The sequence below is a fragment of the Antedon bifida genome, chromosome 3, assembly GCF_963402885.1.
Source record: "Antedon bifida chromosome 3, ecAntBifi1.1, whole genome shotgun sequence".
NCBI lineage: Eukaryota > Metazoa > Echinodermata > Crinoidea > Comatulida > Antedonidae > Antedon > Antedon bifida.
The window spans coordinates 5,588,522-5,608,357 of NC_136228.1; the positions used below are offsets into that span (position 1 = coordinate 5,588,522).

A 19,836-nucleotide genomic window follows, 5' to 3' on the forward strand; every position below is an offset into this window, starting at 1 on the left:
AGGCACATTGAAATAACACATTAATCCTACCACCACATTTAACATTCAAATTTAGCATAACAAACATTTTTTAAGTACTTTTGAGAAAACACACATAAATTTAATCCGCATAATCCAACTCAACACATAATACATATACCAGCAACTATAATGAACCAGCCAGCCATTAGCACATAGTTACCATATACAGTACTGTACAACCCACAAAATTACTGAACCATTCACCCATCAGCACATAGATACCATATACAGTATTATATAACACCTAAATAAATTCCATCATTCACCCACCATTCACCTAACAGCACATTCCATACAGTACTGTACAACCCACAAAATTACTGAACCATTCATCCAACACAACGTGGTACCATATACAGTACTGTACAACCAACAAAATTACTGAACCATTCATCCAACACCACGTGACACCATATACAGTACTGTACAACCCACACAATTACTGAACCATTCACCCAACACCACGTGACACCATATACAGTACTGTACAACCCACAAAATTACTGAACCATTCACCCAACACCACATGGTACCATATACAATACTGTACAACCAACAAAATTACTGAACCATTCACCCAACACCACATGACACCATATACAGTACTGTACAACCCACAAAATTACTGAACCATTCATCCAACACCACGTGGAACCATATACAGTTACTGTACAACCAACAAAATTACTGAACCATTCACCCAAAACCATGTGACACCATATACTCAGTACTGTACAACCAACAAAATTACTGAACCATCCAGCCATCAGCACATACTGTATACCATACAGTACAAGTACTGTACAACCCACAACATTACTGAACAATTCACCAACCCAAAATGACTGAACCTGTATATGGTACAACCATGGTGGAGCTATTTCATGGTACAAGCCAACACAATACTGAATATTTACCTATCAACACATACAGTGAATACCATAACATTATATGGTACAACCATGGTGGTTTATTTTGTACCTTTATGGTATACCTTCACAACAATACTGAACCATTCACCCATCAAACTGAACCTCTACCAAGCCAACCATCACCATTAAACAGTTCACAGGAATATAGTGCAAGAATAATGTGATAGCTTGTTAAAAGTAGACATAAGTGTTTAAGTAAACCCAGTTTGTCTGTGTGTCTATCTTTTTTATATTTTTACCTGGATTGAAAAGGACAATTGCCCTGAGGCAGCCGAGTTCCGTCTTATCCATCCTCATCTCCCTCATCTTGGCTACAAGTTCCGTCAGTACTCTATCAAATATAGTTCCCACTCCAGCGGTGTGGGCGCTGTTTCTGTGTACGTGCAAGCCGGTCGCAAGCAGAATACCATTTGTCACAGCAATTGAACGATGTGAAAATGCAGCAATCAACAACTCATTCCATCCTGAAAAATATTAAAAATTGAAATAATTTGAAAATATTGTTAAAAATACTTAAACTTAGTTATTATGAGAAGCTGAATACGCTAAAACCTCTATAGATAGACACCTTCAGGAACCAAAATAATTGTCTTCTTTATAGTAGGGTTGTCCGATTACAGTAGAAGAAGACACCTTTGGAAACCAACAGTGTCCCATGAGTAGGTGTCAATGTAATGTTTAAACATATTGCCCCTTAATAGTGGTGTACCCTGAATAAGTGTGTTTAAAAAAAGGGGATTTTTTTTGTGTTAAACTTAATATATTTTTTTCCAATTTCACATCACATAAAATTATGCTATAGTACAATCAAAAGACTACGGTTTTAATAGCAAATCAATGTAAGTTTAGTTGTGGAAGCCCAGGTCTATTCATGATTGTACCCCAAGTTGATTGCAATCAACATACAAGAACATGTCAACTTTTACAAAAACATTTTAATTTAACATGATAAATCATTCTGCACTTAATTTGCTATCTTATTCTAAATCAAATAATTTAATTGCCATTTAATGAAAACCTTCAAAACTCATTGACACAAATTGCTAAAAATAACCTTTGAAAAACAACAACAAAATTAAATTAAACCCAGTAAATAGAGAGGGAGGTATTAGATTAAACCCCAGCCCCATATCCGGCATAACTTCCTATCAACTCCCCAGGGTTTGTCTAAGGTCACAACATAACCTGTCGATATCCATCCTACCTACAAAACCTGTCTGAATCGTGTACAAAATAAATCTTGTAAAAATTATTTTTATATTATCTAATATCAAATATCCTGCTTGATGTTAACAATTATTATACACCAGATTTACATTTCTATCTGTTGTTGAAAATCCAGATTGTGTTTCCCAATTATTATTATTATTATTCATGGAAAATTGTAATTTGTGACGAAGATTAACAGCAACTTGTTTTATAATCAAATGGCATGACAGTCAAAGAAGGCAACTAGACCACCTCCTTCAGTAACCGGCAGACAATTACCGTGGATGGCAGAGGTGATTGTCATGCCTGGCCGCAGAGGTGATTTCTGGGCATAGCAGAGGTGATTGAAGCATTGGGAAAAGGTAATTTCCATGCCTGGCAGAGGTGATTTCCACACCTGGCAGAGGTGATTACAGCTTATGGCAGAGGTGATGATTATGTGAGCATGGCTACTCAGTCTTAACGTTTGCTCACCTCACCCAAAGTTCAACAATAGTTTATTAACATTTTGCCATTTTTTCATTCATAAAATCAGTGTATATTATGTTTAGTATCTTGTAATGAACTTAACCAGGGTCATATAAGCCATTAAGTATATTTATGTTGGGAAAGCAAATAACACAAGTTATAATAACAGGCACCACCATCAGTGCAATTAGCATTTGTTTATTCTAATTTTAATTTGCAAAAATAATTGATTGTAAATTCCATATAATACTTAGGCTAATGTAGGAATAATTATATCTTTTTGTAAATGCAATGATAATCTGGAAATGAATTTGTTTTTTCTTTTTGAATGAAATAAACAACCCAATATATTAGGTATTCACAAGCATATAACAGGCAAAAAATGTCTTTAAAATCTTTAAAATTACCAATTGTTTCTAAAACAGTACATACTGTTAAATCGAATAATGCTGTAAATCTGGCAACTATTTTGTTTGTTTTTGGATGAAATAAAAACCCAAATATGTTATTATCACAAACATTATAAAATGCTACTGATTTCTGCAACATACTTGGTGTTAAATTTAATATAATGCGGTAAATCTAGCAATAAATTTGTTAATATTATGTTTGTTTTTGGATGAAATAAAAACCCAAATATGTTATTATCATGAACATTATAAAATGCTACTGATTTCTGCAACAAACTTGGTTTTAAATTTAATAATGCTGTAAATCTGGCAATGAATTTCTTAGTATTTTGTTTGTTTTTGGACGAAATAAAAAACCCCAAATATGTTATTATCACAAACATTATTAAATGCTACTGATTTTTGACGTACTTGGTGTTTGCTATTTAATCATACTTTAAGAGCAAGTCTGTGTAAATAACAGCGGATGTTGCCGATAGCAGTCACAAAGCTTCATTAAGACGACAACGACAACCAAGTACATAGTAAAAACAACTCACAATTATTCAGCATCCACAATAACAAGCCGCAACTATTCCAAACAGTTTACATACTGTAATAAATGTATTTTTTAAGTGTAATCTTGTTTTGCTTTTTTAAAATTCAGAATATAGTAATCAAATAGTAATAATCAAATTCATAAAAAAACTGTTATATGTGGTAAACTGTTGTTTTTTTTATACTTTAATGTTTAAACAATGAAATTAACTCTGTATTGTTATCACGAAAATTATCATATTCAAATAGTAATAATCAAATTCAGAAAAAAAACTGTTTATGCGGTAAACTCAGGCCTTGTCTTTTGAAAATTATAGGCGTGCTACAAATTGCACTCCTCAATACATTCAGATGTGCTGTAAGTGTGCTGCTTGTATTTTGGTATGTAAAAGTTTACCAAATTTAGGCGTGTTGTAAATCGCACTCCTTAAGGGCAGTTTAGGAGTGTGTTAGGTGAGTGATCGCACTCGCTCGCCTTAAAAGACAAGGCCTGTAAACTTTTTTTTTTTATTTATGGTTTAAAATAAATAATTTGCCTCATTTGTAATCAAATGAAATTAACCATGTATTGTTGTGACGAAAATGATTATACATAGTATTCAAATAGTAATAATCAAATTCAGAAAAAAAAATGTCTATGTATTTATTATATAAACTTTATGGTTTAATATAAATAATTTGTAATCAATTTAATAATACTATATGCAGAATCTGTTAATGGATTTGTAAAGCAAACAAATTATTTATTTGGATTTCTAAAATATTTAATTGTAAATCCACAATTCCCTAGATTAAAATTAAAAATTTCTTATTTAGAAAATTAGCAGATTTAGTAAAGATGCTTTGTGTAAAATGTTATTAATGTCGAAACCTCAATCCAAGGAATGGTGCACTTTTTAAAATGAATACACACAGTGTAGTCATGCTACCTGAGTACACGCCACTGTCGCATCAGCAATACTGGTGTAATTTACTTCACTTTGAGAATGCCGATAAATAAGGATATGCCTCAGTCATCAATACATTAAGAAATTATTCCGTAATGAACTGTTGGTGTAATGTGGTGTAATCCGTAATCGCAATCTAGCGTAAGTGTGTACATACAAGAAAAACAATATTCCATGTGATTATCGATTCTTTCATCATATTATTATTTTTAAAATATTGACTGTAATAAAGTACAGTATTGGCGGCATGTCTTTGGAGACAGACGATCTAAACGACGTAAAGTTATAATTAGAATGTGTATAATGTTTTCTTTTTGTTATAATACTGGTATTGCTGGTATTAATGTGGCTTGTATGTAATTACTTGAAGACATAAATGAATAATGTATTTTGCCAACATGATTGTATAACATGTGTCATTTTTGTTTTTATGTTTTTTTCAATCTATTATTATCACTTTGAAAGTGTAACAAATTGAAGATGATGCTGAAATTTTTTAAAAATTCAATTAAATTTTATTTAAACCAATTTCTTGAATTCTATTTAAAGGTTCATTGCAGTTTATAAATTTTATTTTACTGCAAAAGGAAGTATATTTAATCATTTTTCCATTTTAAATTCTGTTTGTAACAATTTTACTTTTGTTAAACTGTCATGGCTGCCAACATTCCAGACAGTGTATTATGTTCAAATAAATTCAATTGTGAATGGGAGTCTAAGAATCTATTTAAGTGCATTATTCTTTATGTTTTAGATTTTTAAGAATCTTTTTTGGTTGCGTCGGTTGCACAATTTTAAGAGTAACATATCCGGCACGATACAACAAGAAGACAATAAGTTATACGAATAAAACTAATCTGGTTGGTACTTGTACAAACTTAAAGAACAAAGAAGAACAAAAAGCTGTGTTCAGCCATACAGCTGTATAACTAATAAAAATAGCAGACTTTTTATTTTGTTGATGGACTTTCAATTTATATTGTGGTAATGACAGAATTCTGTCTCTGAACTTCTAGGCATGAATACATACAGGAACAATATGCAGCATATTAGTAGACAGCACAGGAGATGTATAATAATAGATTTGAACGGATATCTTAAAATGATACGAAAAACTAATGGTGGTAGAGGTATGAAACGAATGGAGTTGGTAAATATGAATAATTGTATTGATTCACTATGACTAACAAAGCATGTTTATTACTAAACAGTAAAGAATATGATTGGTACTAAAGCTCGTCTTATTATTAAGGACGCATAACAATAAATATTTGTCTGGAATTAAAGTCGATAACCCATTAAAAAAAGCCAAATATGGTGTCATGTGATAATACCATGAATAACTGAAATAACAACACAATAATAAATATCTAGCGGACATACAGTAGATGACCATCAGTGAAAAATAAAAACTAGAAATATATTATCGTTTATTGAAATATTCCTGGTACGTAGTCGAAATTTCTAATACTGTATGAGTCTGGGTATAGAATTTGGTGAAAATTATGGGTGGGATTCTAGTACTTGGATTGCATGGATGGTGATTGAATTTAACTAACTTAGGGGGTGGGATTCTACTTGGATTGCATGGATGGTGTCTGAATTTAACTAACTTATGAGTGGGATTCTACTTGGATTGCATGGATGGGGACTGAATTTAACTAACTTATAGGTGGGATTCTACTTGGATTGCATGGATGGTGTCTGAATTTAACTAACTTAGGGGGTGGGATTCTACTTGGATTGCATGGATGGTGTCTGAATTTAACTAACTTATGGGTGGGATTCTACCTGGATGCATGGATGGTGTCTGAATTTAACTAACTTATGGGTGGGATTCTACCTGGATGCATGGATGGGGACTGAATTTAACTAACTTAGGGGGTGGGATTCTACTTGGATTGCATGGATGGTGTCTGAATTTAACTAACTTATGGGTGGGATTCTACTTGGATTACATGGATGGTGTCTGAATTTAACTAACTTATGGGTGGGATTCTACCTGGATGCATGGATGGTGTCTGAATTTAACTAACTTATAGGTGGGATTCTACTTGGATTGCATGGATGGTGTCTGAATTTAACTAACTTAGGGGTGGGATTCTACTTGGATTGCATGGATGGTGACTGAATTTAATTAACTTATGGGGTGGGATTCTACCTGGATTGCATGGATGGTGTCTGAATTTAACTAACTTATGGGGTGGGATTCTACCTGGATTGCATGGATGGTGACTGAATTTAACTAACTTATGGGTGGGATTATACTTGAACATGTGATTATACTAATAAATGATATGGTATTGTTATTTAAGTGAATAACATCAATGTTAATACTGTTCAACTATAATTTTATGTTTTGAAATGAAATAAAACAACCAATCAAATGGGTATATTTTACAATGAACAGTAGCACATATACTGTAGCCAGACATAACAGTAGCTAAACATATCCTAGCAAATTTCAAAGAGTTAAGAAATCATATTCCTAACAAATGACGAAGATTTATCGACTAGAATAAATGACATGATTTGTACTTTACTACAAGTATTGTGTGTGAATTCAGGAGCTGCAGACGACGTTCATGTTACGTATCTTAATCACTGCTGGATTAGAAGACGGCTTTACGTTTCCATAAGAATGACGAGATAAAATTGTAGTCGTAATGCATAAGATTCATCTTGTTTTAACAGGCACATAATGTATGAATTAAGTAGCCTATCTGTAATATTTATTCATAAAGATGTCTGATTTAGCCAATGATGTCTTTATAAAACATAATATTTCTTAAGGCTTATTAGAATGTTCAACATTATTTTATGTACATTTAATGGCCTAGCATAACACAATGTATCTCTATTATAATTGAAAAGAAGAAACAGGCAAATTATCCTTTTTTTTCTCTCTAATTATTAAATGTCCGTGTACTGTATGTGCATGGTACAAATAAAATGCATCATATTCAGTTTAATTTCAAATGAACAACCAAAAATGTACTATGATTCAATTTTAATTCTATACAATATGTATGTCTGTATAATACCCAATTGATATTTCTTCTATGTTACTCTAAACCTAGTATGAGGATTTTAAAAGTGTTTACTAATAACAAGAAATTCTGGCTTTAATGCATCAAACATTGACATTTTTAATCGAAATACATCAACACTTCTTCTGGAGTAAATAAATACTTTATACGTGGTGTTACAATAAGCACTTTACCACGATTTTCTCTATAACTAAGGCTCTGTCTACACTATCAAATAAGTTTGACAAAAAACTGCCCAAATATGGTAGTGATATTCCTAAATATGGTAGTGATATGACATCATCATGTCCATATATGGGCACATCACATTTTTTTTGTCGCATAAAGTTTGATAGTGTACATTAGACAAGGCTTAAAGCTCTATCTACACTATTAAACTAGTGCCCAAATATGGTAGTGATATTCCCAAATATGGTAGTGATATGCCATCATCATGTCCATATATGGGCAAACAAGTTTTAAGACAATGTAATTCAGCTGTTGCATAATAATATATTACCTGCTCTGAGAAGTGTCACCTGATCGTCAAGAATTAGTTCTGAGAAATGAGGAATCCTCTTTGCCCACTCCACTAATGTAAACAACTGCTTATCTGCTGCTTGGCATATATTGGTCACTGGGTCATTCTGTGAAATGTAATTGAATTGATATATTATCATAATAAATATGCAATCAAAGAATTAAAGCCAAGTACCACTTGATATATTTATTTTCAATTGAGCATGGTTAAACAGGGGCATAGGGGGGTGCGGTCAAAGACAAGATACACGGGTTAAAGATACACGGGTTAAGATACAGGTTAGTTCCGCATTTACTATTTTCGCAACCCACTCCCTCCCCCAGACAGCAACCAGCCCACACCTCTGAACCACTACAACCAGGAACCACTTAACATATTATAGTACTTGAATAAGACTGAGTGCATAAAATAAAAAGACAATAAAATTCAAAATAAAAATTGATCGGTAGACATATGTAACATAACCACAATACCAGCCAACCAAAACTATATTACAAAACTACAATATCACTTATAGCACAGATCTTGATATAACAATTATCTAATTTTTCATACACCCTTCGGCAAAAAAATGGCTTGCCTATACTATAGTGTTAACAAAAGTATATGTATGTTGTTGTATGGTTTGTATGTACTACTACTAGCCGAAAGCGTACATGTATTTATATCTTGTCTTTGACCTATTATCAATGACCTTTTGAACAATAAATAAAACAATAATATTTTATAACTTTATGTTAAATTATATAAAAAATACATTTCAATTTGTTCATAAAAAACACTAGACATGCTCTGAATGTGCACATTTGAATGTAAACTGAAGGTAAAGTAGCATGATTATGTATGTCATGAGGGGCCACATAAAAACATTATTAGAATATAGAATATAAATTCAGAGTGAAGGATCTAGGATAAAGGTTAGTAATGTGACGGCAGGAACTGAACCGCAACAATCCCAACCTATTTTCCCATACATAAATCAGTAATTTAAAGGTATGACTATACATATGGGAGGAAGATCAAGTTCATGACATGAATGAGAGTCATGTATGTTGTATTTATTGAAAATAAAAGAGTTAACATTAACACTAAACAGGCACAATCTGAATAGACATTTTTGTCTTCTTCATAGGTTAAAATTCATCTGAAAAAAACCAAAGGCCAATTTACACAGACGAGAGGTAACGGTAAAACAAATATGTTATTCCTTATGACTATTTACACAAAGCGCAGAGCAGACAGGCGGTTTTTTGCTCAGGATAGATACATATAGTATTCTATGTTGGACAATCTACACATTTTTTTCGTTTACCGTTACCACTTATCTGTGTAAATTGGCCTAAATACTGTAGCTACACAATCAATCAACCCCATTGTTATATTTCTAACAGTAACAATTACAAATTTAATTATGCTAACTAAATTGAATTTTGTTTATTTAAGTAGAAATATTTAAATATTTGTGTTTATAAAAAAAAATGCAATGTCTTTATTAGTTTTGTCATAAAACCTTTACAATACCATTCTTTAGAAAACAAAACCAAGCAGGTAGAATCAAGAAATCCTAAATATTGGGGGATTCTTTGATAACAGGTGAAGAGGTAGGTAGAACAATAACAAATAAATTAATATTAAAATAATTAAATGTAAAATAAAATATGAAATTAATAAATAATTCACATTATTTATTGATGACCTTAAACATAACAAAATGAAAGATAGAGGGGGAGAGAGAGAGAAAAGAGGGATTAAAGAAGATAGAGAGGAAAGAAAAAGGGAAGAGGCCAAAAGAAAACTAAATGATATTGTATAAGAAATGGAGAAAGGAAGATAAGAGGGATGAAGGAAAAGCAGAGGAAAGAAAAAAGTAAGAGGGGGGAGAGGACAAACTAGAAACGAAATTTAAAAAGAAGGGAAAAGATAAATAAATATATGAAAATTCAATGAATTTTGAAAAATAAAATTCGCACAATAATAAATAATAATAAACGCCGTATCTTTTTCAAATGACATCAATGTTTCCATGCATGTAAATTTCCCATAGGAATATTACACTGATATTAAAAATCAGTTTTCCATAGGCAAGTAATTGGATATCTTTATCATTTTTTTTTTAAAGAATCTGACATAGAATTATTGTTTTCACAAGACAATTACTACATTTTTGTTTCATTATTTCATGGAATTAAGCTCTTGTCTACACTATCAAATTAGTTTGACAAAAAAAAGTGTGATGTGCCCAAATATGGTATTGATATGCCCAATTATGGCAGTGATATGACTAAATATGGTAGTGATATGCCTAAATATGGTAGTGATATGACATCATATTCATATATGGGCACATCACATTTTGTTGTCACATAAAGTTTGATAGTATAGACAGAGCTTCATTATATAGAATTTATCATGAATATTATCATATAACGACATCATAATTTAAATGTTTGTTCATCTGAAAAATCTGACAAGCTTATACTGAATATGTTAATATTAAACTTAATCGCACTGATTAACTGATTTTGACGTCAAATCCAAATTTAAAAAGACGTACAACGTAAACTAACAAGTTTGAATCAATAATATAAAGATTCATTTGAAACAAAAATATAGTATTATTGATGAATAAATTGCAGTAATAGTTAGCGGAAAATACACAAAACCAATAAAACAGGTTACATTAATAATAATGTTATGTACAATTTTCCCGTGTTAATGTCTGTAAAAATGGTATTTTTTTGTAGAATTTTGTCTGTTTGTAACAACTGCGTTTGTCAATCTTGAATTAGATATCCTTTATTGTACCTTTTCTAAGTTTAAGAATATTTTCCATGAATTAGTTAACACTGCTGCCAATCTATAGATTAGACTGTTAGGCATTTCTTTTTGTTATTTTTATATGTGTGTTTTTATATTTTTATATTTATATTTTCCTACAAAAATACAAACAACAAGCACATTATCTTTGAATAATGAGGTTTAGCAAATAATTTATACTGTACACAACTATTAGTACATAGTACACAATATGCGTCCACTCAAGTCGTAATACTACATTATATTTACTGGTACTGTAAACATTCAACATTATGGTCTCATATTTCTACGAAAACTTTATTGTGAAATTAATATATTTTCTTCTTTTTTTCTTTCTGCGGAAGTGAATTAATTATTTAAAATAATATTTTTCATATTTTGTGGTACAATACATCTGTAAGTTTGTCAGTATAAGCGAGTAATTAGTGTGAACGTGAATATGGACATATTTAAAGATTTATATCATTATTCTATTTTTTCAATAGAGAATAAAGGAACAATATATTTTGTTTTCATGAATTTTATAACATTTTAAAGAGCATTAGTAAATTTAATATGACTATGATTAGATTTATTTGCTGACAGATTGTTGAGTTGAAGAGACGTTCCACTGGGTATTCGAACATGTCCACATGTTACAAATGAATTATGCATTATGATATTTAGAGATATATTAGAATTTGTAGAAAAGATTTATTTAAACAAAATTTAATAATAAAAGCTCTTTTATCAAATTTACACTGTTGTGCATCAGTGGGCTTGTAACAGATTTAGCTTCATGTTCACAAAAGTCTTTCCTTCTTTAACGCTAGTCACTGTTAGAATTAGTAGTAGTATTTTATATTACTGTATTTAACTACTTAAAAACCTAGTGCAAAACATCTGGTTTTCTGTCCGAAAGCATTTTTGGAAAAATTGATCCATAGGATCGGCACACACTTCAGAAAATTCTTTTTGGCAGTTTGTTTTTGTTGATTTTGCTATATCTCAAAACATTGACACACTCACTAACCATTATGCCACAACCAAGCAAAGTGAACAAACTTTAGAACTGGGTATTTTAATATTTAACGCTTCTACTAAATCAATTTTAACTATTGTAATATATTTTTTACTTGTTATGTTTTATGTCGTATTGTTGAGAGCCCCTTAAAATCAGCTTCCGCTGGCTGGGTCACCCTCTTGAAATATGGTTGAATAAATAAATAAATAAATAACTTAAATATCAAATTTTTATGATCAAAAAATTGTTGAGCATAGGGTGTGACTTGCCTGTGTGTCAACATATGTATCTGTATTTGGTTCTACGGCCATTTCAGCTTCCAGTATCTTCTCAACTGGCATGTCATTGTTTGACCCACTCGTACTTTCTACTTCACCATCTCCGCTGCATTTGTCTTTTCGCTGCCTTTCTTCTTGTACGGCTGTAAAAACAATGGCTTTTAAGCGATGTCTTTGGATTCATTATGCTAAATTTGTAGTTCTTTTTCATGAAATGAGGAAGGAGTTATCACTATTTCATGTAGCCTGGTACACACAAGAGCTTGCTGTAGGGTAAAGCTAGTACACATAGAACTTTGCATATATCATCACTACTACTGTACATTCAAAACAATATGATATTCTACATGTAGTTAGATTGCTTAGTATGTAATATTTATCCCTTTACACATCACAAGCAAGGGGGGGGGGGGGGACAGTAGCTATAGCAAAGTGTTATGTGTACAACTTCACACAGTCAGAATGCACTTATGAGCACCAGGATATAGCGTCCATTTAAGCACAATAAATTTAAGTAAATAAATGATTATACATAAAGATGGCACATATTTGTTGTGGTTTTGATTCGTGATTGCATATAATGCTTTGCAAGATATGCACCTTGGTTCAACTCTATTGCAGAGTCGCTTACAAAAATATTTACAATAAACACCATGTGCTTAAATGGACACTTTATACAAAACTGAAAACAACATTATTTTTTATAGGGAGTTATAAAATAAGTAATAATAATAAATATTTTATAATCCCTGATAATTTTTTAAGCAAAGATAATTATTATTCTTAAATTTAAGGAACATCGATTGAACTGAGAAATAAAATTGCAAAAACAATACAGCATTTCAATATGCATATATATATTTACAAGCAGATGCTTAATAATTAGGAGAGGATGATTTAAGAGTTTTTATACGTCGTCTGCCCAGTCAGGGCAATGACTGCTGCTACGGTTATCATTACTGTAAATTATTATCAGTATTTTTGGTTTAACAGAAGCATTAATACCTTATTTGAATAATAAAGTTATTAATAAACGAATATCATAGTAATTTCATTACTTATAACAAAACCATGAAGTCATTTAATGAACAATACAATATGCTGTGCATTGTTAAAATCAATAGATAGTGATTAAACATCAAATTTTAGTAAAATAAAAAATAATTTTCATTAAAAAATCTATACATTTTGTATAATTTCAAATATTAAAATATTGTATTGGATTTTTGCATTAGCCTGGGGTAAAATGAATATAAAAACAAGACAATAAGATTTAATTGCAATTTTTAATAGAGAATATATCAGAAGTAATTTAGAATAGATTGTTAATTTCATATCTTCCTAAAACATATTATGTTCACATAATGAATATGAGTCATGGATGCATAATTTGACCAGACACATAAAATATAACAAATGACCGTCACTTTTTATTCATTTCTATGCATAAACGTGATTATGTACGATGCAGAGTGGTCAAACCCTGGCGATGATCAGCACATAATCATCACCATCAATCACGTATAATATGCAACGTTCCGTCGTTGTCTCATTCCACCCACTGGCCATAACTGGCTGACCGTTCAAACTAATCAGAAATGGTCAGCAACATCATTGACTAATAAGTAATGATCTGAGAGCTTTATGACGAATGAGTATTTTATGTACAAAGACAAATATTCAAAGCTATGAAGAAGGATATTAGATATTCTAAGAACAATTGTTTTATACATATTATTTGAATTTTAAATTCTGGATGAGCCAAAAATATAATGTTTTACTTTCTTTGTATCTTTTTTAATAAGAAATTGATGTTAACAATTTTAGGTACTTTTAACTTTGGTCCATTACAATTTATATCTTGATGTGCTATACATTTGGGCAATTGTGGGCAATAGGTTTGGGCAAGTGTGGGCAATAGTGGGCAATAACTTTGTACAAGTGTGGGCAATAACTTTGTACAAGTGTGATCAAGAGATTTGGGCAAGTGTGTGCAATAGATTTGGGCAAGTGTGTGCAATAGATTTGGGCAAGTGTGGGCAATAAATTTGTACAAGTGTGGGCAATAACTTTGTACAAGTGTCGGCAATAGGTTTGGCCAAGTGTGGGCAATAAATTTGGGCAAGTCTTGGCAATAGATTTGGGCAAGTGTGGGCAATAACTAAATTCAAATATGTTGGATAATTTCAGCGCTAAACATACTGTACCTTCTCTTCTCATTCCCATGGCAATGCATTTTTGGTATCTACAGTACTGACAGCGATTCCTTTGACGTTTATCTACAATGCAGTTCCTTTCGTCTCGGCACGCGTATGACAAATCTTTACGTACTGTTCGTTTGAAGAATCCTTTACAACCCTCACAGCTATACACGCCATAATGTTTACCTGATGAAATAAAAAAATGCAAAAATTAAGAAAAAAAATGTTTTTATTATAGCAAAATGACCCTCTATTGTCTACATACCCTTAAGTAACCATTTGACCTATGGTCATAAAATGACCCTTGAATGATTTGTTTTGGTCCTTTGCATGGGTCAGCGAGCGGACAGGACAAACATGTTAAAATTAACTTCAGCTTGTTATAATCGCTTCATTAAACAACAAAATCAATCAAATATTTTTCACAATTTACCAGATTTGGTAATAATAATTAATCACAACTATTGTGTTATTAAGGTAGACTTCATTTTGTTGTCAAAATGTACACTTAGTATATAAATAATAAGTTTATGGTAATGTGGTGTTACAGTAGTCAATCAGTGCATTTATTGGCATGTAAATTAGTCAATCCATGGAGAAATAAGTTCTGCATGGTAAATAAGTGCAAATAATATCAAATAAGTTTATTGTGATATAATGTAAAGTTAGTCAATCCATGAAAAAATAAGTTCTACATGGTAATAAGTGCAAAGAATAATAAGTATATATTTAAATAATGTGAAGTTAATCAATCCATTTAGAAATAAGTTCTGCATGGTAAATAAGTTCAAAGAATATCAAATAAGTATATTGTCATATAATGTGAAGTTAGTAAATCCATGGAGAAATAAGTTCTGCATGGTAAATATTAAAGTTCAAAGAATAAATAAGTATATTGTCATGTAATGTGAAGAAAATTGGTTGGTCTTGTCATAAATAAGAGTGTGATTAAATAAATAAAATAAATGTGAAGTTACTAAATCAGTGCAATGAATATCAAAATTTCACAATGCTCATCAACAAATCCCATAAATTAAATTTCACAATACTATTATATTCAAAAATAACAATTTATTACAATGATAATCATTAAGCACACCCTGGGGTATATGTTCATCATATTTTGCAATGTAATGAGAGCCTTTTGTTTATAATTTACAATAAAGAATAAGTCAATTATGACGGACATTGAACCCACGATATTCTATTACAGTATATAGCTGTATATTTAATTTCTAATATTTTTAGAAAAAAAAAATATTATAATTTTTCAGACATGATAGGGCAAGAAAATAATGCTAATGTTCACAATAATACATTGCCTTTAAAGCGCTCAACAATGTTAAGGTATAAATATAAGCAATATATTAAAATGTTCAAAACATAATATTTTGTGGCTCTATATAGGTGAGTAGCCAAATCATCTGATGATATGGAGAAATAAGTTAGGATCTGATGATGACACGAATTGAACACTGTATACAGTACTATACAGTTTGAGCTATTAGTACTATTTGTATAAAGTAATATCAGATCTACCAATTTAGGATAAAAGTGAAATTGGCTAAATCTTCCCATTATAAAGTAATAAGGTCTAGTTAGCAGAATAATATAAACTTAGTAAACTCGGCCATGTATTAAATACTATTGCATCTTGCAAGGTTTTTCCTGTCAGTATTCCAGTATTACTGTACTACACTGTTTAGGTGAAGGCCACCACAGTGCAAACAGCTGCAGAATAAGTATGTACCGACTCATATCATGCTCATAGCTAGTAGAATAGCAGTTACATATTCTATTATGTGTTCATGATTGCCAGATAAAGTCCTTGTCTCTTATAACCTTTACACTATCAAAATTTACATGTAGAAGCTTTTGTTCAAAAACAGGAAACAGAACTTTTTACACATTTTTTTGTGTGTGTTAAACATACATACATTACTAATCATGTTAACATTTCTGATAAATTATACTTAATATTTTATCTATTACATTGAATATTTCTGCAATGGATCTACATTATCCCAGTAACAAATGTGGGACATTACTGTTCTTGCATTATATCCAGTTTTGTACATTGTAATTTTTATTTTTTTTTTATATGTAAATTTACAGGTATAGAGGAAGAGATAGGCCTACCTGGTAATAATATACTAAAACTGTCAAGATGAGGAAATCTATGAATATCCGAAAGGATCAATAAAGACTATTAGATTTTTTTATTTCTTATCTTACTGTTCACCGTATAGAATTATTTATTTTTTCATTTCATTTATTCCGAATTCATAATAAAATTAAATTTCAAGGATACAAAAGTAACTCAAATAAATGTGGATGCAAAACTTCTAAAAATTCATAATATAAAGCTCTGTCTACACTATCAAACTTTGTGACAAAAAAATGTGATGTGCCCATCCATATGGACATGATGTCATATCACTACCATATTTTGGCATATCACACTTTTTGTGTCAAACTAGTTTGATAGTGCAGACAGACACTAAGAAAAGTAATTTCAACCTGTGAGTGATATTTGGTCTATGGAATCTGAATGTACATTTAGTATGGATTCTAACTAGCAGTCTATGACATTTATACAGCTTCCAGTTTAAAACATGTGGGCTCCATATCGTTTCTCAGAATCAGGGTGTGTGGTATTTTTATTTTAATTTGATCAATTTTTTATTACTTTTTGTAGTATGTGGTAAAGTAAACAGACCGAATCCAATAACTTGTTGTAAAATTGAAACATCTGGGAAAAAATACAACTCATATAAAATAATATGGAATTAAACCATTGAAATAATCTTTTTTCAACTATTACATGGCTAATTAATATGCAAATGAGGATCAAGGATTTTTAAATAAAGGGGGAAGGGGAAAGGGATCTTTTGGATCCACCTATGCGATATTATATTTTAGGAAGAGAAAGAGAGAGAGAAGTATGGTGTAGTATCTGCATAGATTAGAAAAAAGAATTGCATATTTAGATTTAGCTGCAAATGCATTCATTAACATTGGCCTTGGATAATTTTTTCCATCACAACACAGGCCATTATTTAATAGAGCTTTAGTGCTTCAATAATCTTTATTTACATGTTAAATCACTGCAAATTGAAAAATAGTTAAATACAGTATTGTACTTAAACAAGGGAAGGGAAATAGCATTCATTCTTTGGAGGTATCGTACCATGAAGCGAGACATAACAAACCATTCATATCAAATATTCATAACATGCTATTTGATCCATTCACATTGTATTCATGGTTTATGATAAATAACATTATATGTTGTTTGTGGTGCTTTCCAACCTAATGCCCATTTACACAGCAACTGCCTGGTTTAATTTAGGCTTCTAACTAATGCCCATTTACACAGTAACTGCCTGGTGTAATTTAGGCTTCTAACTAATTCCCATTTACACAGTAACTGCCTGGTGTAATTTAGGCTTCTAACTAATGCCCATTTACACAGTAACTGCCTGGTGTAATTTAGGCTACTACAGTAATGCCCATTTACACAGTAACTGCCTGGTGTAATTTAGGCTACTACTAGTACAGTAATGCCCATTTACACAGTAACTGCCTGCAGTGTAATTTATGCTACTAATGCCCATTTACAAATATCTGTATGATGATGTCATTAAATGTTCAAACTTAGTTCATCCAGGTAAGCAAGTCCCTACCAGGAAAACATTTATCAAATTTGTATTTAAGTAAACAAAGATAGTTTAGTGATAGCAATAACATACTTATCATCAATAAACACAATACAAATGTCTATGAATACATGATAGAATGTGGAGTATGGAAGAAAATTCTGCATTGGAAATATCAGGTACAGTGATCAGTCAATGTCTCCAACCATCTGTTACTAAAATGTAACGGCCGAAATCCTAAACTCTGATTATTATTACACTAGTATTATTATTACTATTCAGAAGAATCAGATATTATATATTAACAAATCCACAACAAAGGAATATGAAGTATTAACTAAAAGCAATTAAAGAAATTTGTAACAAAAGTAATACATTCAGATTTATTTGACAGTATGGTGTGAATCATGAATTGTAGATGGACTCGACTACGGAAGTAAACTGACCGTTCAAAGTAGCCAATGCGATACGGACACATGATGGTATACAAATTGATCAATCAAAAGAAGAAAATGTCCAAATAACCTTAACCAAAACTGACAAACAAATAATGACTAAATGAGTAAAACACACATCTTTGCATCAACTGATTTTACACATCATATCATATATTATTATTACAGTATATGTATTTAGATACTACTGTACTATAAAGCTCTGTCTGCACTATCAAACTTTATGTGACAAAAAAATTTATATATATATGGACATGATGATGTCATATCACTATATATTTGAACACATCACACTTTTTTTGTCAAACTAGTTTGATAGTGTAGACAGAGCTTTAGTAGTACAGTACCACGTTTTTTATGTCCAGTGTTCTACCAAAGCTGGTTTTGCAAGCAAGAATATTAAACACTTGTCTAGTAGATAATTATTAGGACATGGCCAGCTAATAAATGTTTCAAAGAAGAGCAATGAAGAGCAATCAGAGACTAGAAATGTAGTTGGTATCTAATTTACGATTTTTGTTGTTATGAGCAAAAGTAACATTATAATTACATCCATGTGAAACAAGACTTTAAAGAACTTGAACGGAATGCAATTTCTAGGTAAAATGTAAAGGGAAAATTGCTTCAGGGTAAGGCGCAGATGGTGGGACAATTAGGAAAAGGGTCTACCTACAGTAATATAAATAATATTACAATTTAAAATGAATGTACCTACACAACAACAGTGCTCAATATTGGTCCAAACCAGTATAAAGCAATAAGTATGCTATAGAAAAGATAAACCATTGTAAAAAATCACAATAGTGAATTGTGAGTCATTTAAATGATGGTGTTAATAATATTATACTGAATGAAATTAAATTTAAACTGAAAAAGGATTAATCCATGTACTGTATATGACTGTGGTATTATTACTAGTGTACAGTATGTTGTTTTAAAACTAATGAGTATTTTAATTTGAAATAAAAAGTAAAACTGGATAACTGAAAAATGTGAAAACACAGTAATCCAACATTGTTGTAAATTATTACCGAGCGCTATTTCTGTAGATTAACATAGTTCACAGTCTACTGACTACTGGAAGAATTGTATGCTATTTATTAGCCACACAACAAATTCAACATGCAAGATATAACGATCAATAACTTTTCATAACAGTTGGTATATTATCTATACTGTAGCTAGTAACAATTTGTACGAACAGAAAATTGTGTTGAAAAAATCAATCAATCTAAATATACCATCATTAAAGTAGGTATACTGTTGTAGAACTATGACCCACAACTTGTATGATGAGAAAAAAAAAAGAATGCTTGTAAAGCTGCATTA

The 19,836-nt window shown here is 31.0% G+C and overlaps 1 protein-coding gene across 4 annotated transcripts in view; it reads right to left on the bottom strand.

Annotated features, from left to right (window-relative positions):
* LOC144838689 (retinoic acid receptor RXR-alpha-B-like) overlaps nt 1-19,836 on the bottom strand; it is a 99,496-nt gene that overhangs the window by 49,538 nt on the left and 30,122 nt on the right. For all 4 annotated transcript variants that reach the window (XR_013611692.1, XM_078694134.1, XM_078694132.1 and 1 more), the window contains exons 3-6: nt 14,400-14,579; nt 12,184-12,335; nt 8,074-8,200; nt 1,193-1,417 (exon numbers count right to left, since the gene is read on the bottom strand). Coding sequence is in view for 3 of the 4 variants with exons in the window: in XM_078694134.1 (XP_078550260.1) it covers nt 1,193-1,417; nt 8,074-8,200; nt 12,184-12,335; nt 14,400-14,579 (684 nt within the window). In the remaining variant the exon portion in view is untranslated. The remainder of the gene's footprint in view (nt 1-1,192; nt 1,418-8,073; nt 8,201-12,183; nt 12,336-14,399; nt 14,580-19,836) is intronic.